The sequence below is a fragment of the Nannobrachium achirus genome (assembly GCF_963921795.1).
Source record: "Nannobrachium achirus genome assembly, chromosome: 18".
Lineage (NCBI taxonomy): Eukaryota > Metazoa > Chordata > Actinopteri > Myctophiformes > Myctophidae > Nannobrachium > Nannobrachium achirus.
Genome location: NC_137825.1, coordinates 39,992,752 through 40,017,677, shown reverse-complemented (window position 1 = coordinate 40,017,677; position 24,926 = coordinate 39,992,752). Strand labels below are relative to the sequence as shown.

Here is a 24,926-nt window from a genome sequence, read left to right as displayed (position 1 = left end):
ATTACTTAGCCAAAACCGGCTCTTGTTAATACTTTTCATTGGCTAAATATTTATAAAACCCACAGATACACTTTCACTGTTTTGCTACTTTTGCATGACACTGTGGTTTGACAAAGTAGTGCATTAAAATACGGAGATACAAGGTTTCTGCCCGACAGAAACAAAGTGACCCGTCTTGATGAATAACTCCCAGCACATCACAAAACCTCCCCCACACCTCCCATCCAGATGTTGGACAAGGAAGAAGGTGTCTGCAGAATATTACATACAAAATAAATAAGAGTATATTTTTCAGCTCCTTTTTAAAAGCTAACTAACGAGCCTGGGACTTTTTTCCTGTGGTGATAGCAGTGGAAAAAGCATGTCCATCAACATCAACAAACCTAGCTGCTGCTGCTAGGAAATTCCAGCCAGAAAGCAAATGTCTTCAGCATGATTTCCAGGAAGGGAAAAGACAACTGGAGATTCCCACAACAACAGAATGCCACAACTTACGTTTAAAATAATAATAATAATTGTTATAATAGTAATAATAATAAAAAGCTTAATAATTATAATCATCATTGTCATCATAATAACAGATAACGCGGGGAGAAGAAGCCAGTAGTCCCACAAGCTGCTAGCAGACATGACAGGTGGAGTGTTATGATTAAGCAGGCCAGTGAATGTCTTGACAAGGGCTTGTGTTTGCTCAATGGGACCATTGTCACCATGACTGATATCAATGGAAGAACCACTTAAGCCTTATTATAGTTACAAAACGACAAGATCAACAAGCTCACAACATGCCACATAGCGATGCTTTGTGAGCTTGTAGTGTGTGTGTGTGTGTGTGTGTGTGTGTGTGTGTGTGCGCGCATGCACACGCATGCGTCTGTGTTTGTTTGTTTGGGGTCAATGACTATAATGCCATACAGTTACAACCCCGACAGGACAGCATTGGTAGACAATGGCCAATGCAAATGCTATGGACACACCCTGGATCCTGTATGTAAATCACCTCAAACCAGTAATAAATCAGTAACTACCTGCAGAGAAAACCAATCAGTGTTTACCTTTTCCAATCCTCAACTGTACAAGGACATTATATAGTTCATTCATAATTCATCTTAGAATTATGTTTTAAATCCATTTCAGTACTGGAACTAGTTCTAGTAGTAGCAAGAATACTATCATCATTATTAGTAGCCTAGTAGTAGTGTTGGTAAAACGTTATGTTAATCCCATCACTCTCTTTCAAAAGGCCTTAGAATACGCCAGTCTAATTGGAGCAGGGAGCAGTGTGGTTTTGAATCCACAGGGTTCTATTTATGGTGTTGTCTATTTATAAAAAGCCCCTGGATGTAATGTCTGTGGGGATGTGTATGACTAGTGCTGTATGACTAACATTGACATGTGGCAAAAAAAAGCCAGCTAGCCTTAGTTACGCCACGCTCCTTATTTCTGCAAAGTAATGAGCACGTAATCAGAAGCCATCATCCCCCCACCCCAACCCATCCCACCTCACCCCACTCATCTCTCTCTCATGCTAAAGCTGTCTTGGCCCTGTGAAATACCAGAGGAAGGTGACACACGGTGTTAAACGGAGGTCTGAGTTTTGCACTGGCACAACTTAAAAACAGCCCAAGGCTGCTGAGGCTTGGCACACAGGGACCAGGTGAGCGGTCGCATCGAAACGTGCATTTTTCTCAGATCTGCTCGCTCCTCTGAGTGTGTGTGTGTGTGGGCATGAGTGTGTGCCGAGTCACATACAGTAGCATCATAGCATGTGTCTAATTTCAAACAACACACTTTAGTGTCCTACTGTCCTTAGTGTTTATTTAACTCTAATCTACACAAGTCATGTCCTTGAGCGTTACTACCTGTTAACTGTTATTTTATTAGTCAGAGTACTACAAGTACTACCTGTTTAATCGTATTTTATTATTATTTTATTTTATTATTATTTCTTAGTTGTATCTCTTTTGTTATTGACATGATAAGTGATATTCAAACGCGGGATCAATAAAGGTCTATCCATCTACAGTTATAAAGAGTTTACGGATGTGTAACTCTGAGAGTGTACGAATCAATGAAACCAAGTTTCAATTACTGCATATGAAATAAAGGAGTGAAAGTGGCCAAGGTGATGCAGTCTATTTGTATTCACTGCCGATCAGACTGCCACACTCCTACAAGCGGTAGGTTTGTGTATGCAGTGAACTGTGCTGGAGGGGAGCCGGTCAGGGATAAAATGCCAAATAATTCTGTCTGCCTGCCTGACTGAACTTGCTGTAGATTAGAAGGGCCTGTCTGGTCTTGGACGGGCATAAATCACACTAATATGGAACAACCAACAGAGACAGAGAGAGAGAGAGAGACTGAAAGACAGATAGACAGACAGACAGTCAGAGAGAAATGCCTGAGTAGGACTGAAAGAGAGAGACGAAATGAGAGTGAGAGCAGCAGCATAACAAGGCTTTAGCTGTGCGCTCTGCATGTTCTGTGTGTGTGTGTGTGTGTGTGTGTGTGTGTGTGTGTGTGTGTGTGTGTGTGTGTGTGTGTGCATGTGTACTTGGCAGCATTACAGACATCTGCTGTGAAGGTCAAGTTTCAGTGTGCATGGAACCAATCAATGGAGCCAGCAGTAGAACACCCCTCCCTTGCCTTCAACTGCTGCACTGACACACACACACACACACACACACACACACACACACACACACACACACACACACACACACACACACACACACACACACACACACACACACACACACACACACACACACACACACACACACACACACACACACACACACACACACACACACACACACAATGCATACATACATACATGCACAAAAGCAGCACAAAAATAGTATTCACACCTGTGTGTGTGTCCACACAACATGTATGCCCACTACTCTCACATATTACACATTCACACACAACAAATCATGCACCCGAATGTGTGCACATTTGCAGACTGCCAGAGACACATCAGTTCACACACAAGCAATCATGGCCACAAATACAGACACATTCATTATGCATTTCCATGACACTTAGTACGCAGTAGTACGCTTGCATGCACACACATACACACACACACACACACACACACACACACACAAACTCTCTCACTCTCACACGTGAGTCGAAGGAACCTTGCCCTAGATTCTAAAGGAACAATCTCATGTTACATATTATAGTCCCTTGCCTGCCGTTTTCAAGGCCACAGAGATATACAGGCTTAACCTACACAACACATGTGATTTAATGGATACAATATAAACCCACCCTAAATACACAACGCTCTTTGTGGTAACATCTGTCATTATTCCGGACTGTATTGTTTAGACCAGAGCTGTCAAGCAGTCACTGCTCACAGTGACACTGCAGCTAGAAGGATTTACCACATGTGTAAGAGTTGCACCCAAGCAATATGAGACACCAAGCTAGTAGCTAGCAACAGCAGTTTAGCTATTGTAGGGTTAACAAGCGCTCCATTACAAGAACGAGCCTTACCCCAGATGATTTATAGATACGCGTGTGCTCTCTATAAGGGTAATGAGAAGCCACGTCCTCTTCTGAGTACCACCAAAGAAGAGGCCTCAAGTAATCTCATGTAATAATCCTTTTATAAACGTCTATCAACTCCAAATTCATTTTTGCATTGCAACAATAACGGACATGTGGTGTATCGAAGGTAGCTGTAGCAATAGACCAGAAGCTAGCCAGGGATTGGCAATGACAAAGTTGAGGAGAAAAAGAAACAAAAAGTGTACACCAATTACTGTGCTTTAGTTATTATTGTTATATTAGTAGTAGTATTATCATATGTATATTATTGTAAACAGGTATTGTGAAATTTCAGATGTGAACCAATTCAAATACAATGGTCTCCCTCAGTGAGATTGTCGATATTGGTGTGCTTGTGTGTACATTGTGGCCTATACAGAGGTTACCTCCTGGCCTGCTAGGAGAGGTTGCTTGCTGTAATGTCAACATGCACTTTGGACTTACGTTGACACTGCTAATCCCGCGCGCGCGCGTGCACACACACACACACACACACACACACACACACACACACACACACACACACACACACACACACACACACACACACACACACACACACACACACACACACACACACACACACACACACACACACACACACACACACACACACACACACACACACACACACACACACACAGTGCATGGATGCATGTACATTTCCCCAATGCGCCGTCATCATCGGTCACAGGTTAACTCGTTCTCTGTAGATCAACAACGACCTTCACCACAGAGTGCTTTAGAAAGCACACAAGAACACAAAGACAACATTCGCCAGCTTTTGATAGCAGTAAATGGTGCTAAATCCACATCCTACTTCATATAAGTCACGTTAGGGCTTAAAACAAACAAACATAAACCTATTTCGCTGCGGAATCAAATTGAGGTTTCAATGTTTTTAGGTTTAGGTTGCTGCAGGGATTAAACATTCGGCCCAGGCTGCACTCTGTGCCTTCCAAAGGGATTCTCCCGCATTGGAAATCACGGCATGCAAAATAAGCCACCGGTGCAGTTCTACTCTCCATTCACAAGCCTCATTACACCGCAGGACTCCACTACTACAGCCACGCCTCACTTCATAGGTGTGTTGTGTTGTATTGTGTCGTGTCGTGTCGTATCTCGTATGTGTATGTGTGTGGGTGTGTGTGTGTGTGTGTGTGTGTGTGTGTGCGTTAAAACCAGTTTTGAGTTCGCAGGCACTCCCATCAAGCCCTTTCTTTCAAGGTGTGTCACACTGCAGTTTTCTCCCGCTTTCTCCTTTTCTTCCCGTTTCATTCTCTCTTTTTATTTTTTCTCTCTCTCTCTCTCTCTCTCTCTCTCTCTCCCCCTTCTTTCCCTTGTTCTCTTTATTTTTCTTGTTCTCTCGTGGGTGGGTCTGTGTCTCTCGCCCGAGGCACACAAAAAAAGAGAGCTAAGTAAGCGTTGTGCCTTTCAGTGGCTGCCAAACTACCACAGAACCATGACAACACGCTACAAAAGACAAAACAGGCCCTGCGTGCGTGCATGTGTGCACTCACATATTTGCTCTCTCTCACATGTTGCATGTCGATGTGATGCAAGGGGGAAGACAATGTACAAGTTGAAGAGCAGCACTTGGTTTGACTGACAAAGTACTCCATCTCGTGACCCGGCAGACTAGGTGGTTCATAAGCTATATATTTTTCTTCATCATACAACCACCACGTTGGATGGATGGACAGACAGACAGACGGACAGTGGGACAGACGAATGAACAGGCAAACAGCTGGACATGACAGATTTGTTGGCTTACAGTATCGGTTTAGACAGACAACTACTATCTTAGAATTTTTATCTGGGCCAGGTGACAGCTTGAAAGACCAGCTAGGTTACTAGCCATCTTTGGTGGCAGTTTCTATTGTGTTCTATTTTATTACTTCATTTGAAGCCACTCTGTATACATATATGGCATGAGCTTAGCTAAGGTGCAGTGCCGCATAATTGTGAGGATTCTGCTGAAGACACTGCTTTCACAACCACTCCCTGAGTAAAACCGTCTCATACCACTATTCTGGTGGAATTGGTTTGAGGCTACGGTTTACAGTACATCTCCTAATGATGATTGAGTAACATACAATATACGAGGGTGAAAGGACAATGGGGAAGTTGTGGATTACTATCCAGGACTGGACATTACTACTGTTACACATGACTTCCTCTGTGGCAGAAAGACATGGAGGGAACAGGGGTACAGACAGAGAGGATAGAGTGAAAGAGGGAAAGAAAGAGAGACAGACAGACAGACAGACAGCCGACAGGCAGACAGAGAAATGAAATATCACTGTGGGCCAGCCAAGCTAAGAAACCATTTCTTCATGAGGTAACAAGAGTTAACTTGTTTAATTGCAGCTTACATTCCAGTCAGGGCACGTCGAATACCACCACTGAGAAAGACACACACACACACACACACACACACACACACACACACACACACACACACACACACACACACACACACACACACACACACACACACACACACACACACACACACACACACACACACACACACACACACACACATACACAAAGAGTATGAGAGCGGAAGAACAGACAGAGGGAAACAGAGAGGTGACAGAGAAAGCGTAACATGGTGAAACAGGTAAAGAAAGGAGTTAGGAGAAGGGGAGAGGCCAAGGCTTTTGGCGTTGCTGCCAAACATTTTTAGAGAGGAGGCCTTCAGTGCACAGGCCGACCATTTATTTGATTTGTGAAAGTATGCAGTGCGAGGAGAGGAGAGGAGAGGAGAGGTCTAACATCATACAACCCATCTGGAACTAGTTACTTAGCTAGCTATAGCCCTGCTGAACAAAAACAGAACAGATCGAAAAAAAAAGAGAGAGAGAGAGAGAGAGAGAGAGAGAGAGAGAGAGAGAGAGAGAGAGAGATGTTTTGTCTTTTATGATTGTCTCTGACCATTTGCTCCACTCGGCAGTGAAATGGTGAGGCTCCCATACAGATCAATAGCAGACTATGGACCTATTACCTCCAATACTATAGAAAGAAAGAACCAACAAAAGGAAAGCCACTGATAATGACAGCTGGAAATATTGGCTTGGCAAACACTTATCCTTGAGCGTTTGCATATCAGTTATGCAGCAGTTCCTTAGGTTTTTACAGGGATCTAAAATGGCTTGCAGAACCATGGCATATTATGTGCTCTGACTGCTCTCCACGTGATGAGTTTTTGTATACCTCTTTAGGCAATAGGCTGAAGTTTTTCTCTGCATTTCATTTTTGGCTCTCTGGCTGTCCTGAAATGCACCGGCAGAGTTAAGATCGGTGCAGATGGCGACCTCAGAGGAACCGCGGCTCTGCTGGAGAATGACTCAACAATCACTTTCTTCTAGATTGACTCGATACCACCCTGGCACCGATGTCATTACTCTATATGACAGTGTTGCATTCTACTGCTGCTGACTGACAAACACGAGAGTTGAGATGTCAGATGATGTATATTCCTGTGAGGGCATTCTCTCCAGCTGTGTTCTATATATAATTGCATCCCTGTTCCTTTCTTTTTTCTGTGTGTGTGTGTGCATTCGGTACAAACTCAGAGTAGATTGGGGACATATCCATCCAATATAATTTCTGACGCAATGCCTTTCTGAAGTGGCAGGGAAGGGGTTAAGTGCTGTTTGTGGGCGGGGGGATTGCTGCTGCTGTTTTTATTCCATCTCTATTTCTGCGTTTGGTTACTGCTGCATGCGGCTGATGTGATGCGGCGGTGAAGGAGTTAAGCGCTGTGCAGTCGGTGAACTCAGAGGAACTGTCGTTCACGTGGCTAAGCCGCTGTTGCTATGGGAGAGAGGCCAGACAGAGAAGAGAAAGAGACCCCTCTCTCTCCCTCCCTCACTTGCTCTCTCTCCACTCCGTTTCTCTCTCCCCTCTCTCTCTCACATTCTCATTTCTCCCTCGTTTTCTATCCCTTCTAATGTTCTATCTCTCTCTCTCTCTTTCTGTCTCTCTCTCTCTGTCTGTCTCACTCCCTCTTTCGTTCTAGTTCTCCCGCCCCTCTCTCTCTCTCTCTCTCTCGCTCTCTCTCTCTCTCTCACTCGTGCTCTCTGCCAGTGTGCCTGGCTGTTCTCACAGGGCTGTAAAACCATGCTACTAATGAGAGAGTTCAGAACATCTACCATCGCTCACACATCCCTCACACTGTCTCACACTCACACACACACACACACACACAAACCCCAAGCTACGCCACACCACACTACACCACACCACACCACACCACACACTCACTCTCTCTTCACACCATCTCTTTGAAGACCTAGAGCTGCGATTTAGCTATTTTTCCTGCTTTTCATTCATCCAAGGACTCAACATTACTTCTCTCTAGACCACCTGATGTGGTTACAATGTGCAAGGATGTCTTGCCTGTGTATTTCCACTTGGCCATTGTAAGCTGCAAGCTTCTCTGGCAAATGGGCGAAATTTTAATAGGAACAGACTGGACTCCTCCAAGTGGGCAGTGAGTGGAGAAGCCAAATTATCTGAATCTAAACCAATAAAAGGCCCTTGCACACAGAGTCTGATGTGATTTCATCAGTTTTTAAGGCATCGGAAAAGAATGCAGTCAGGTGACTGAAAAAGTGACGCACCATCGCTGAGACTCGTTGGATGGCAATTCCGGAGTAGGTGTGCAAGAAGTATCATAGAGAGGAAGCACGTTCGTTGTAGATTTTCGTTGTCCGTTTATTGTTTAGTTTTTCATGCAAATACATTGGATTATCTATGCAAAGGTCATAATACCTAAGGATAATTGTTATTATCATGGAGGAAATAGGACTGTGGCAATAGGACTAAAAAACAAAACAAAACATCCATCTCTCTCTTCCTGTCGCTCTGCTCTGTCTGTCTCCCTTTCTGAAATATCAACGAGCTAGCCAGTGAGTCATACAACTGCAGTAGTTAAAAGCCTAGCCTCTTGCACAGCACAAGGCCAGGCTGAATGTAATGATAATGTGTGAGATTGAAAGAACATAACAGCGCCAACGGGGTAATGGGAAATGGGGCCGACGCATTCTCTGCTGAAACCCATTGAGACTACAGGAGTGATGGTTTTTAGGCCTGATCCGCCAGACAGCATGTGTTTCCATATCTACTTGTGTAGCGAAGAAATAAGTTCTACTTGTCGTGTGTGGGTAGCTCAGTCGGTAGAGCTCTCGCCTTTGGACCACAAGGTCATGGAATCGATCCCAGGCACTGCCAACTCAGTGTATGAGTAGCACGGCTTGGGTGCGGCAAGTACTGGTAGCAGACGGTAGGTATGGCACTCCACCTCAGCAATCCATGTGCCAGGGGTCTAGCGTATTCACTGTATTGTAACAGGGACAGACTCCTGTGTTATAGGCTAATATACCAACAATAAGCCACTCCTGACCTACTTGTTGTTGTACATTTATCTGAGTTTATTTATTTTTATTTCATAATATTTTTGGTAAATTAAATCACCTTTGTTACATAAACATAGAAGGGGCTATTTTGGGCTATATATCGATGACATCAGGGATCTTCATATATGGGCATAAAAGGGATACATATACCAAAAGGGTAGATCTTTGTGCCCATACATGGTGTTACATGCGAGCCCACACTGTTTCGTAGGAACAGAATTTCTAATTTGTTTAATTCCCATCATGTCTGTCCATATATTAAATAGGAGTAAGGTCTGCCACTGCCCACAGAACACTGCCAAGCTACCCAACTATCAATTACTTTCACTTTTCAGATCAGCATTACATGATGTTATATCAAGACTAGCATTATTATCATGCTAAGGCTAAGTGAGATGATTGGGAGACAGAATGGAGGACGTTTTATTAAATTCAACAATGTGTGATGGAAGGACAGGTCTGCTGCCAGTCATACCCTCAGCAATGTTCCCCTGGTACAAACAACAAGGGTTAAGGTAAGGGTTGCAACTTACAACAACAACACAAAGAGACAAGGTCGTAAGAATGATGTCATTGCATACAAAACAAACAAATCCAATGTTTGGGGGTTTTATTTGGCACTTCTTACACCTGAATGATTTTCTAAATAGTGAAAATCACCACAGAGCAAGACAAAATATTCTGTGTGATGAGTCTGGAATTAATATTCAACAGTACTGAATGCCTTTGGGCAGTGTCTTAACTAATGGGATGTAATTTTGTCTGCAGTGAACTACTTTGGTCAAAACAATTTGACTTGTTTTGAAGTGTGCTGCCCACTTTAGTTGACAACACAGGATTAACCACGCAACATTACAGGGTCAACTGGTGTCAGACAGGCAGCTAGACAGGCAGACGAATCACACAGACAGACATGCACGGCAGCATTCCCTCACTCAACTCCAAGTATTCCAAGATGTGGGTCACGACCAAATGAAGATCACAGGTAATAGTTCAGATGGGTTGTTTTAAGTAAGGTGTAAGGAACTAACGTCCTATTTCTCTTCAGGCTGGGAGCGTTATGAGGAACTGGTTGGTAAACAACTGGAATGCCAACATACGCAATACAGTGTCTACTAGTCACCTCCATCAAAAGGAGTAAGTAACACGGCCCCGGAACGAGATCAACAAACCTAAGCCGCAATTGCTCGATTCAAAGGGAGGTGTTCCCAAACAGAACAAAACCAAACCTCTTCATTACTGGCTTTGGGCTGTCGGCGACGCCAAAATAGCCTTCCCCCGGATTCCTTGGTAGAGCAGTCCGCCGAGGGCCAAGCCAGCATTCCCTGGCAGTGGCATTCTGAACTCCATTTGATATCTTCATTGTGTCCAAGAAAAGATCCTGTCCTAAAGTGCTCTGTTTAAAGCGACGTAGCTTTCACATTTTTACAGTATCCTAAAGCGCCACATAAACCAGGACAATATTCTAAACAGCAGTGCTCATGTTAAAATGGCACAGCTAAAGAACAATGCAACTATGAAAGTTTCCTTATATAGACATTCCAAAATAGGATTTTCTGTATCACAGGAATTGTGACAAAGACATATTCTTTTTATCTTTTTTGCTCCCTGTGGGCTGCTTTCTATCACCATCATATGTTACCAGTATGCTACTTCCCCTATATCAGCCGAGGATTTATCTCACATAGTCTTAGTTTATCCCAGTGGAGAGGACATGGACAGATGGAGCTCCTCCAAGGTAGTGTCACTGTCTGATGATGAGCTAAGAGATAACAAGCGCCTAGTGGACAAGCTGGCCTTACTCATTCTATATTCATGCTACAGTCATTGTCTGGGTTTCTCTTTCTGTCAGTGAGTTATGTGTTACTACTACAATTGCTATGCTTAGTTGCTCTATAAAGCCTCTCGTTTATTACAAAATTAAAAAGGGTTCACTGCACAAATTGTATTTCATCATGAATCTTATACTGATCTTGGAGACAAAAACAAATAATTGGAAAACGATATTGAATTTGAAAAACATCAGTGCACACAAAGGATACTTGGGACACCGTCTGAACAACTTAAGATCTTCTCTTCTCTGTGACATTGTACTGTATTATGTGCTCCACTGCTCCATTTCAATTTGTCAGCTAACCTTAGCTAGTGTATTGTTTGGGGCATCTACGCAAGTGATATTGATGGCAAGCATATAACAAGCAATACATACTGATACTGACACAAGGTGGAAGAAGGATTCAGGGCCTTTTACTGTAAGAGAAAGACGGACATACTATGGACATTAGACTATACATATCATACATGTACATGCAACTGCCAATGGAAGCATAATCCTGCTAAAGATGGAAGTACAGTAGAGCCTTGGGCTAGAGAGATAGCAGCAGTCAATGAGACACTCAGGTCTAGTCAAGTCATTCCAACAGCATGGCAGCAGCTGGTGAGTAGTACAACCTAATGTATTCCCAGGGTTATCTGGGCAGCCTGCTAGCCTATAGGAGACTGGGCTTTATGGCCGCCTTATGTTGCACCGTGGTGTACTGTGGTGTGAGTCTAGTGTGTGTGTGTGTGTGTGTGTGTGTGTGTGTGTGTGTGTGTGTGTGTGTGTGTGTGTGTGTGTGTGTGTGTGTGTGTGTGTGTGTGTGTGTGTGTGTGTGTGTGTGTGTGTGGTGTATGTGACAGAAAGAGAGAAAGAGGGGGGATGGGTAGCCACTAGCCAGTCAGTCAGTCAGCCAGCTAGCCAGCCCATCCTGGTTTCAGGTTACATTTTGTTTCCTTAGGCACCAGAAAACAAACCACTAACACTCTCAGTATCTAGTTACTGGGGCTACCAGAACACCACATAACCCTGGATAGCACACAGCACTACTCCCGAAAAATATTATAACATAATGTTTTACCGGTGCTATCACTCCGTAACATAATTATTGGCATTTTTGTTGTGTGTGCTCATGACAACAGGAACACAGTGCCATAGAGCACTGGAATTAATGTGTGTATACCTGTACAAAGTATACATGGAATACAATGTAAAAACAGATTAATTATTCATATTGTTCATATATTATAGCATTTGAGTGATCCTATACTGCAAAACACTGAATCCTCCCTGCGGAAAATATCAAAGAAAGTTCACTGTCGCAGAGAATAATACCATTTTATTGCTACTATGTGCTATAGAATAAACAGCCCTCTTACATCCAGGCAGACACCAATTCAGACGATGTCATTTTGCTATAGTTTATATACCACAGCCTTGCATTTAGAGACCCTGCTGGGGTGTCGGCAAGAACGAAATGAGTTCAGTGGGTTCAGTTGTTACGCTGGGAGGCAACTAAACACAGAGACACATGATGAATACTGACAACACAAAACAACCAGGAAATAATGGTGAGGAAACAGGACATTGGATGTCCATTAGAAAGCAACAGGGTGGCTGTGTCCCGACTCCCAAAGATTTACCTAGATCTATCTATAATTAAAGAATATACCAGGTTATCCATTGATCTATGTGGAGGAAAAAAGGAATACACAAACTGAAACATCTAATATAGAAGACATTTCCATAAGTTGTGTTTATACGTCAATATATTAAAGTGTGTGTGTGTGTGTGTGTGTGTGTGTGTGTGTGTGTGTGTGTGTGTGTGTGTGTGTGTGCGCGCGTGCGTGCGCGCGAGCGTGCGCACACACATGCACACTCATTTGGCATGGAATATTACAAAGCCACCTAACACTTAAAAAGGTTAAAAAAAATGCAACAAAGTATCAGCATTGATAGTTCAGTGCTAAACAAAATATCAACCTTGGTGGCTCATAGTACAACCAACCTTTTAGCAACAAAATATCAGCATTGATGGCTCAAGCGCCAGTAAGATTTGCGACAAAATGTCATCTTACGATGCACAAGTGAATGAACTTGGTGGCGGGTCTCATGTTCTCATCTACATACCAGTAGTGGATTTATGTTTGAGTCTTCCATAAATCCGTCACTGCATAGAAAGGCTGTGTATTTCTGGGCTGGTAAAAAGAATAGTTTAGTGGGTTTTAATCTATCTTGTTGCCCATGTCCAATAAGTAAATTCACCTCCATATGAATTGTCAGTATATTAGTATTGTAACCCAATTTGTTCATGATGTAGTTCTGATGGTAGAACACATAAATGAGAAATCCTTTGATTTGATTTGATTTCATTCATCAGAAATCTAACCCGCAACAACACCTCCTAAAAGCTATGCCCTATTTGACAGACTCTTAAGGCCAAAATTAAAGGTAAAAACAACACCTCTACTCTACATGTTTATTTTTCTGTCTCTCGCCTTCACATCTGTACTCTGAACCTCGGTGTTATTCTGTATGTAACACACGCACACGCACACACACACACACACACACACACACACACACACACACACACACACACACACACACACACACACAGTACACCTTTCCATGCCAGATTCCATTCCAGCCAGCGCAGCAGTGCAACTGCCGTGTTCTGTATGTGGAAGGTTCTTCCCTTGTCATTCCCTGTCATTTTCTGCTGATTAGCAATACAGTTAGAGAGCCATAGTGAGAGGGATGACCCTAGGGCACAGCCCTGAAAATAAACTAGCACCAACTACCAATAGCTTGCTACTGTACACACACACACACACACACACACACACACACACACACACACACACACACACACACTAGTCAACTCTAATGGAAAACAATGGATCCTATAGGCAGTGACCTGGCTGCCCTGCTCTCCCCATTCATTGTGAATACAGATGAGCGTGGCAGTTTCCTGACCAAAGTGCCAACGTGGGTTTCTGCCGCTGGTGCACCCCCCTTTCCACCTCATCGGTGTCCCTAAAAGGTCCACTACTAACTAGAAGCAGTGCTCTTCCGAGCACAGGTCTCCACCAGGTCAGGCATGTAATGTGTTTTACATAAGTCGGCCTCCTGATGGCGCTATAAAAGGCTGATGTAAAAAATGCAGGGAAAAGGTTTTACCTTGGCCTCTAAGGAGTGCGCATACAAAGTTTGACACTAATCGGTGGAGTTATAGGTGAAAACATGAATCGGCCTGTTATAGCGCCACCATGAGGCTGATTTGATTTTTCTTAAGTGGCATTTATTCCTCTGCCTATTGGGAATGTGCATGCACAATTTCACCAAAATCGCACACTGCGTTCAGGATTTCAGGCATTTTATTCAAAACTGACCAATCCTGCAAACTTTGAAAGCCAGTTTTAGCCAATCAGGATGGAATATGGAAAATCTGACACATCCATGTCGATCACATGACTGTAGAGATACTGTCTACTGATTTACGTGATTTTTGGACAAAATCTGTAGGAGTACTGGCAAAAGTTAGTTTTGCAAAAGTCGGCCTCCTGGTGGCGCTAGAACAGGCCCATGTGAAATATTTGGGGCAGAGGTTCTGAATTGGTGTCGAGGGAGTGTGTGTGCACAGTTTGGCAGCGACCGGGCCAACGGCGCCGGAGATTAGCTGGTAACGGACAAACGGACGGACGGACGGACGGACGGACGGACGCACGGACGGACGGACGGAGGGGAAAACATACTCTCCCTCAGCCTTCGGCTGGTGGAGACAACTAGGTATGAGAGGGAATCAATCACAACACCATTAATGGAGAAAAGTAATTCATAATGCCACTCTTTATTTCATTGCTGTCTGACTCTGCACCCTAAGCCTAAATTAGAATGTGAAGGACTCCATCGTCTTTGGAGTTTATTTTCATCCAGTTCTTCCAGCCTGCACGCTTTCATGTTTGACTGAAGGACTTTATCTCCCCTACATTTCCTACTGTGTCTTTGTCCCTGCAGCCCCAATACTGGGTCACTGGAGAGGAATTTACAATGCCATTAAACAGAGTTATTTTAATGTAGGAGTCGTAGAAGTTTTATTTTATTTTTATCCCAGGGACCAAATGAAAAATGTATTCTCTTGCCCTGTGAGTTGGCCTCATTAAAACATAGGCCTATTACTACTCTTGTCAAGTGGGGACCCCATGAGCGATAGGCATATTTGAGGTCCCATTGTTTAAAAAAATTGGACTAATATTATATTCATTAATGTTATGGTCTCCCCCAGATATCGGTTTAGAATGACTTTGAGTAATTTACCTTGTTTACATTCTATCCGGCCACATCTATTTATTAAGTAGACATCCAATTTATCAGTAACTGGACTGTAATTACATCCAAACAGTTTAAACGTTATACTGCAACATGCTGATGTTATGTTATAACTTACTATTTGTACCAGACATATTCTTTAGCCTAGATATCGTTTGGCAGCAAGCCAATCAAGCTGTGCCACCTATTGCTAGTCCAGCTGTCTATTATGGGTCTACCCCGATCTCTCTCTCTCACCCACCCACCCACCCACACACACACACACACACACACACACACACACACACACACACACACACACACACACACACACACACACACACACACACACACACACACACACACACACACACACACACACACACACACACACACACACACACACACACACACACACACACACACGACAAAGGGCGGCTCAGCAAATTTATGAAGAGAAAACTTATAACGTTATTACACTTTCTGTTTTCAATAATATTAGATATAGGTCTACTCTACAATTTACAACTACAGCAATTTAAACATTTATCAGACACACTAATCCAGAGCATAGTCAAAGCAACCTATAGCTAGTTACAGTAAGTATTATTAAGTATTACTGAGAAATCTCAGCCACGCACATCACAATGTGTATCCATGTGTATCCAAACGATTATACCATTATACTGTGTCATTCAGGTAGGCTACATAACTCTAAACCGAACGGTTGGATACCAGTTGCTTGCCTAGAATTATTCTGTTGTTATAGGTCTATTCTGACCAGACACTTGACAAAGACTTGACAGCTTGGCTTGACACACTTCTTCTAATCTAATCTCCAATCCTCCTCCACTGTATTCACTCAGCTAGTTAAGCCCCTTGCTAATGAGACTGTGTCCCATTGTATGGAATTAAACCAGCACACTACTCACTGGCTAAATCATGCCACGCAAAGAGCCAATTCAACATGGGAATTAGCGTTCTGGGAGAATAGTGGTAGTGTACATGCACATGAATGCATTTAATGTGCTGGGAAAACATTAACATTAACAACATACAATCATGGAATAACTTCCGATGTTATCAAAGTGCCACACTGAACTGCACAGTACTTAACACTACCTTTAATTATCACATTACACCAACGTCCATTGTACACTGGGCACAGAGAGGAGTAACAATAAATGGGTTATTATTATTTTTTTCATAGTGTAGGTCACTTAATGACATCATGGCTTTTAAAGTACTTTATATACATAGCTAAATAAAATATTATTTTTGGATTACTTACAAATAGGCTAATAGCATAGAGCTAAATTAAATAATGAAGGAGGAATTTAGCTAAACTGTGTCCGATAAAATGGAATTAAAACCATACAATACTATCATATCAGACATGAAGGTACGATATACTGTATCTACACTGTTCAAAAGAGAGTGAGAACTGTTCTGAAAGGCACACAAATGCATGAAATGTAAATAACATTAACCCCCACATAAGAGAAGTGAGGTATTTTTCAATGACGATGTGCCCTAGTCTACATAATTAATGCTACAGTACAATGTCAAATCTCATCACACACACATATTAAGAGCCAATTCCAGAAGGAAACAATGACTGCAGGAGATTAGCTGTCGTGAGTAGTATCAACTCATGGGTTGATTTTTGTTTTCTGAGAACAATGTACAATAAATTATACACAAAAGACACAAAATAGAAACAATCAAATAAACAGCTCTCACAGCTGAAGTGGCATTTGGCAATTGATCAACATGCTGCAGGGATTCTTAGAACAAAAGAAAGCAAAGAATAAGCAAGTATGCTTTAATGTAAGCACACACACTCTACTGTAAAGTCTCTGTGGTAGTTGGAGAAAGATTTGTCAGGGCAAATATTCATTGTTTGTTCGCTTTGGCATGTTGACAAGATGTGAATGTCAATGTTCAATTGAGGGGAAGGGATCAGAGTAACTTAGGTTTTGCCAGGATTTTTTTTTTTTTTTCATCCTTTTTTTTCCACCGGACTTCAGTCTTAATTGTAATCGGAATGTAATAATGACTTATAAACACATAATCCAGATCTAACAACGCTTTGGACACACAAGACAACAAAAGGTGTTTAGATAAAGGTGTTTACATAGAATGACAGACAGTATTTTGTAGTCAGACAGACTGGGCATTGTTCAGCAGCAAAGCTAGTTAAAAAAAATGTTTTTACAAGTCATGGAATTCCTGCGTCCATGTCCAAGTCGGAGCAAGGGTTGTTGTCCATCAGACGGACAGACAGACAGACAGACAGACAGACAGACAGACAGACAGACAGACAGACAGACAGAAACAGGGTTTTGGTCCGCAATGTCTAACGTGTATTCTGGCTAATAACCACGAGGCAGTGGGGATTAGTTTAATGCAAAGGCTATAAAGGGGGTAAATCTAGAAAGCTAACGTTACCACCGTCAGCTGATCTGCAGCACGGGCAGATTATTGTCATTATTCAGCCAGTTCTCTCGACTGGAATTCCCAAACCCGTCTCTCAAAAGGAGACACAGCCCGATGAAAACAGCCGTGTGTATAGCAATTGTTCTCTTTTCTGATTTCAATGACAAGTAATTTTAGAATGCTAGTGTGGTTGTTGATGTCTCTGGTCCTCACTCAGACCTTAGAATTCCCACACCGAATGCATTGTATATATAGCCTACTTCCCACAGCTAAGTGTCAATCTATATAAACATCCTTCTTTTCACAATTCCATGAAGAAAAAAATATGTTTTACTTTGATTTGACAGGAGTCAAATGCGCGCCTGGACTAACATGAACAAGCCCTTGGGGGGTTTATAGCTTTCAACAACCCCCCTACTGGTTGTCTATCTGTGAATAATGGCAGCTCGGTGGTCCTGTAAGTCACAACAACACACACTGTCACCTGAAAAGGTTTTCTAAAATGACCAGGAATGCGTTCAAGTCACAACAACATTCACTGTCACCTGAAAGTGTTTTGTCTAAAACAGTGGTTCTCAAAGAGGATTCCAGGGACTCTGACTGTGGGTTCCTTTAGGGGGGTCTAAATGGACCCATACAAGGCTGTAACTCTGACAGTGTACACATGGAACCAAATGAACCCTTGAAATTTGAACGTTTGGGAAACACTGGTCTAAAAAATGACCAGGGGGTTGTTTCTGTTCAAGTCCACCAACAACAAGCAGAGGAAAACTCACTCAATTCAAGGCAACGTTGCCTTGTCTTGGCTTGTGTGTGAGTTTGGAGCTGGAGCTATCCAGCCGACAAATAATGACGTATTTTCAACAAACAAACAAAAAGGAAAAAAACTATTTTCAACGGATACAAGCGTGGAAATACGCCATTTTCGTGGCGCGAAAATTCATATAAATAAAAATCTAATCCTTTGGAGAGCCAGGGATTTTCCCCCCCTCTCTCTCCCCATTTGCTTTGCATGTAGCGGACAGACAGCGACTCAGCGAGACATACACACACAATATTCCTGCTTCTTCTTACCGTCAGGTCTGGGTTGTCGTTGTCACGGTGGCTGACGGCTCGTATCACACCGGACCTCCACGGCCAGCGGCCGATGTCGCCGATCTCGGGCGGCTCCGTGTCCCCGCCGCCGCTGACACAGAGGAACCGCTTCCCGACCAGCTCCGGCCGCCGAGCTTCGACTGCCATGGTCGGCCCTCGGCTGGTCCAAACCCCCCCTCTGTCTCCCTCTCCCTCGCTCTCTCTCTCGGACAAAACTTCGACAAACGACGCCCTTACAGACCTGTCATTTAACTACATGAAAGAGAAAAACCCCACTCTGAAAGGAACCCTGGAAAGAAATTCTAGAAAAGGGCGAGTTATTTGTCACCGAAAAGCTACAAAACAACCCGGGGGATTTAAATGGTTGCAGTCTCCACCCGCAAAATAGTCAGCGTCTCTTTTTCAGCTCCGTGGAAAAAACGTTGAACAGTGGACCCACATCACTACCGCCCTCCATGGTGTTCCTCCGCTCAATCCCGAGGCTGCATCCACATGCAAAACAACCGCAGACTCCTGGATACATCCGCCACGCAGAGAATGAATGCCACTCTTTTCACTATTATCGATAATATTTACGATATTACAGTCAATACAGTGTAATGACGACATGCAGCATTCTGGTTATTACAAATAAATAATTACGGTTTGATGTGTTATTACATTATTATTGACTACTCTCGTTTCCTATCCCCTGTTTGTGTCAAATAGTGCCCCCCAAAGAAAACATTGGATTATTATAACAATGTGTGAGGGGGGGAGCATAATGGAATATGATTGCCTAATTTCTGTGCAACAATAAATTACCTGTCAGAATTTCAGGAATGGCTCTTGACCTCATTCAAACAATAATCCATGGCAAACACAACACGTTTTGTTTGATATCTTACTGTTAAACATAATTAGCAACATTACTCCACATTTTGTGCACGTTGTTCATCCGTTGTCACAAATAAAGGTTGTTCCATTCATGACTTCAATATTCAATTATGGTGTTTTGGTGTGGGAGTAATGAAGTGCCTTTCTAGTCCCTGGATTTACTGCCTCCACAGTGGGGAGCATGCACTGGCCTCATGGGCTGTCAGGGAGAGAGAGGGTGAGGGAGGGAGAGAGGGGAGGGGAGGGGAGGGGGGGGGGCTATAGAAGAGACAAAGCTGTACAAGACAGGGAGGAGAGAATCAGTGAAGGATAGAATGAGGTGGAGGAGCATGCAGGTGTGGTGTCTGTGAAAAAAGAGAGGGCCAATCGGGTGGAGTTAGCTGGTTTGGCAGAAAGTGTTGAGTTAGGAGGTTTTGTCCCAAGCACTTTTTACTACTTTCCATTGGTTCAATATTATTCTAACCAACACTCAGATGTAAAGGGTGTTCAATAGCCCTGATTTATGCCAAAAAATCTAAAACATCAAAAATGGAGTTAAGAGGTTTTGGCCAGACAGTGACGATATTATCTGTGTGTGTGTGTGTGTGTGTGTGTGTGTGTGTGTGTGTGTGTCTGTGTGTGCCTGCGTACATGTACAGTATGTGTCCACCAGTGCCTTATCTGTGAAGCCTTGCTTGCATAGTCTGTATGTTTTCATGTGTGTGCGTGTGCCTGTGCATGTGAGTGCGTGTGAGCGTGCATGTGTGTACAGTGGAGGGGATTTAAAGGACAGCAGTGTGTGTGTGAAGCATGTACTGTAGAAGGCAATCAGCCTGGAGCGACCTTCAGGTCAGAGTACAGAAAGAGAGAGCCAAAGAGAGAGATGAGATCACGATAGAGAGAGCGACAATGAGAAAGACAGAACACGAACGGCTCGCTGAGAGAGACAGGTGTGTGTGTGGTGGGGGCAAGGGTTTGGTTGTTCCCTCAGTTGCAAATAACAGCTCTATACTCATAATTTATATTCATTTTCATTTGTACATTCATCCTGTACCCTATAAATCATAAATGGTAAATGGTGCATTTATATAGCGCTTTTATCCAAGACGCTTTACATAGATTGTGCATTACATTCACCCATTCACGCACACATTCATACACCGGTGGCGGGGGAAACCATGCAAGGCACCAACCTGCTCACCGGGAGCAACTAGGGCTTCAGAGTCTTGCTCAAGGACTCTTTGGCAGTAACTCAGGGGGAGCCCGGATTCGAACTGGGAACCCTTCGGGAACCCTTCGTGCTCTAATAACGGTTTCTCTACCCCTGAGCTATGCATCACCCTATAGCTCCATCACATTGGGAGAGGCAAAAGAGAGAGACCTAGAGAGAGAAAGAGAGAGAGAGGGGGGGGGGGGGGGGGGGGGGCAATGGAGGAGAGAGCCTGTCACTGATAGAATCACAAATCATGGTGCTCCTGAGATGCTTGTTAAGCCCTTGCTGGCTGTAAAGAAGACAGTCCTCTCCAGAGAGGGGAGAAGAGAGATAGACTGAGAGAGATAGACTGAGAGAGAGAAATGAGAAGAAAGAGCAAGTGAAAGATGGAGGCTATAAAGGCACCTTCTGAGAGCAGCACAAGACTTAAGACAGTCAAGACTACAAAGATTGAATGAGAAGAGAGGGGTAGGAGAGGAAAGGAGAAGAAAGCTAGATAAGCGAGGAGAGAGTGAAGATGTTATTGCAGGAGAGAATAAAGTGAGTGTGAGTGATGGTGAAAATGGGAAAACACCTAAGATTAGAACATGGAATAGGGCATTCTAGAAAAAGACGAAAGAGGATAGCTTATAAAATGAATGAAAATAGCCAATCCAAATCTTCCAGCTCACAACGATTCAAAACATGGCTCGCAGCGCTGTAAGCTTGTAGATCAGCTATTTTCACCATTCATCCTACTGCAAAGTACCTTGTTCACACAGCAGTATGACTTATGTCATTTGAGATAATAGATAATAGGGAAGATGAGACAATAAATGATAACCACTTCAGCATGTATTCACCACTAGTCAGTCCTTTAACTGGATGCTTTGTCTAAACTGTCTGGCTGACTTGCATGTTTTGTCATGAGGTATTGTATGTACGTGATTGAATATTGATCTGCCGCACAATTAAATGCTCTTTGGGAACAACATGCACTGCACTCACTAAACTTAGGAGAACAAATTGAGCTTTTAACAAAGATGTTAAGGTTTTTGTATAACACCGGCCTGCCCTATTGATTTGCTCATTTCAATACTGTTTAGAATGCCCGTTGTGGACATAGATAGCACAAGTAAACATCATGTAGATCTTTCTAGAGCTCAGAAAGTATGTAATATATTTAACCACTTATGCCTCATTAACACTACAGATATATAGTTGAACGTTTTGCTTGGTAATTCAATGTTATCTCAATGGAAACCAGCTTTAAAGGCTGGGTGTGTCGGCTGTCCTTGGAATCCAGCCTTTAAAGCTGGTTTCCATAGAGATAACATTGAATTACCAAGCAAAACGTTCAACTATATATCTGTAGTGTGAATGAGGCATTAAGCCCAACAGTACAGTATATACTTCGTCGAATGAGGAATATCAAAAATAGGAGATCTATAAGCTCACAAAATATTGTGATATGACACGAAGTGAGCTTGTAGATTGTAAAACTAGCTCTGGTCCATAGTGTTAGTGGAGAACTTCACGTACGCTATGGACCAGAGCTAGTGTAAAACATCAGTGATTCCAATTTATTTTCCATATTGTGCCATCCATGAATACCCGATGTGGTTTTAACTATGAAATCTTTTCTGTTTGTCTTCTACCTGAAGAAGTCCTTGGTGTGGATGAGATTTCTGTACAGCCCATGATCCTCTGATCGTGTCTCAGACAGTCTGTGTGACCAGAGAGGCTCTACTGGGAATCTCCCTCACTAACACTGCACACTGCAGCAGCCACCTTCATGAATAACAAGTAGCTATGGACCTCATGCCATGCACACACACACACACACACACACACACACACACACACACACACACACACACACACACACACACACACACACACACACACACACACACACACACAAGCACGCATGCACGCATTCACATACGTATGCACATACGCACACACACACGCACATACGAACACATGCATGGGCGGGTGCACAGCGAACAGACACAAATGGATGCATCAACAGACAGATATGCTATAGTGAATGCAAGAACAAGCATACACATTACACGCGTGCCCATTTGCATACAGTACATGCACAGAGACACACACAAAACACATGCATTCATTCATTCAGCTCAAACATCGCACAAGCACGCACGCGCACACACACACACACACACACACACACACACACACACACACACACACACACACACACACACACACACACACACACACACTAGCACACACACACACACACACACACACACACACACACACACACACACACACACACACACTAGCACATACCAGCACATACATGCTGGTGTGTGCCTGCATAGTGCCTGTCCACACACAAAGGAACATGCATGAAGCTCACAGATGGGGTCTGTATCTGCCAAGTGCATTCTATGGAAAATGGTGATGAATACGATTATGACTTTAACACTCATGTGGTTTAGAGAGCAATGACCAAGAACGAAGACAATTATATTTATATTTACATTTCAGTGCCACTTGCTTTGAGCGCAAACAATAGATTAAGTCAACATTCTCATTCAATACATTTAGTATCAAAAAGAGTAGTGCAAGGAACAATGATACAGTCAGTGCCAAGAGAATTATAGTTTTTTTTCCTCACATGCATGGACAATAACTTAGTTTGTCTATCTAAATTAAATTGAATATTTGCTTTGACTCTTCATTCTCAAAACACAAATGTCAGAAAATATCACCGATCTCACCCTAAAGGGCGAGGTTGCACAGGACGGAATTCGCACAGGACGGAATTCATTTGAAAGTATGATTCGAGTTGGACAAAATGTGGACAAATTATTTTCCCAAATATGGATATGACTGACGTCTGACATCATAGCTGTCTTATGTTATAGAACAAATGAGACTCAAACAACATGTTCATATAGTATTCCCAGCTATAGGCTTAATATTGATGACATCAAGGATCTCCATATATGGGCAGGTCAGCTATAGACATTGAGACATTTGTAAATTAATTCTGTCTTGGCCATATGGAGCGTCCATATATGGGCATTGCCAAATATGGGTCAACAATGTGATGTCACAACAGGTCATATAGACATTGAGGCGTTAAGCTGCCTTGGTCATTGAGTCAACAATGTGATGTCACAACAGGTCAGCTATAGACATTGAGTTGTTACCTACCTACTTACTGACGGTCAAGGTTCTGCCGGGTTTGATAGAAAATGCTCCCTATGGGCGCAATTATTGTCACATCACATGTTTACAGGTGTAAAAAGGTGGGTAATTATAACAGGGTTTGAACCACTCAACCTTCCGCATGAAGGGCATATGCACTAACCACTACACCAACATTGCGCCCCCGACCTTTTTTAATATGGGTCCAAAAGTGAAAGTACCGTACACGTATCTGTATTTTGGCCATAGGCCAATCAATAGATAATCAGATAGACCAATAGACATAGAGAATCAGAACTACTGATTTCAAATGAACTCTATTGACACATACTGAGAACTAAGACAAGTGAAATTGTAAGTTATGGCAGAAAGAAATGAGCAGGAACTGGAACACTAAAAATTATGCTGATAAAAGGGTACTCTCTCCTGATTGGCTGAAATGTATATTCTGTTTTATCAAAGAGCTGTTACTGAAGTAACTGAACATACACTCTGTAGCAATGGATTATACAGAATATAGTGCACATTTAAACATTTTTTGTTTGTTTTAACCAAAAACTATCACTTTATGCTATTATTATATTAATTAATATATTATTATTATATTAGTCCCCCCTTGAAATTCTCATGGTAGCAGTCTAGGTAAGCAGAGGCTGTCTTGTCTTAGTTTGTGCACTTCAAATTGCTCGTGTGCAATTCATTGGTCACAATAATTGTCTATTTTTAAATCACACGCCAACAAACCAATGGAGGGTTGATTCCACTGTACGATTGACAAAACAACTGATTCACCTCACCGCTTCGCACATTAATTGGTTCTCAGTCACTAGGATCTGTCACCGGGCGTCATCTGTCAAACTGGAGGGTCACGTGGACCAGCCTTCCGAGCCAATCACAGTTCATCGTCGGTGTAAACACACTGGGGTTGACCAATGGGGAGCCTCGGGGGGTGGTCTCTTCCTGGTGACGTCATTAGTCGTTGGTTGGAGCACCTTTCTACGTGCCAGGAATTGAAGACAAGAAGAGAGGAGAGAGAAGA

General features: G+C 42.9%; 1 protein-coding gene across 4 annotated transcripts in view; it reads right to left on the bottom strand.

Annotated features, from left to right (window-relative positions):
* The window catches only part of jmjd1cb (jumonji domain containing 1Cb), a 181,239-nt gene extending 162,224 nt beyond the window's left edge, over positions 1-19,015 (bottom strand). For all 4 annotated transcript variants that reach the window (XM_080748284.1, XM_080748286.1, XM_080748285.1 and 1 more), the window contains exon 1: positions 18,631-19,015. In XM_080748284.1, coding sequence (XP_080604410.1) covers positions 18,631-18,798 — 168 coding nt within the window. In that variant the 5' untranslated portion in view covers positions 18,799-19,015. The remainder of the gene's footprint in view (positions 1-18,630) is intronic.
* Between the last annotated feature and the right edge of the window lie 5,911 nt (positions 19,016-24,926).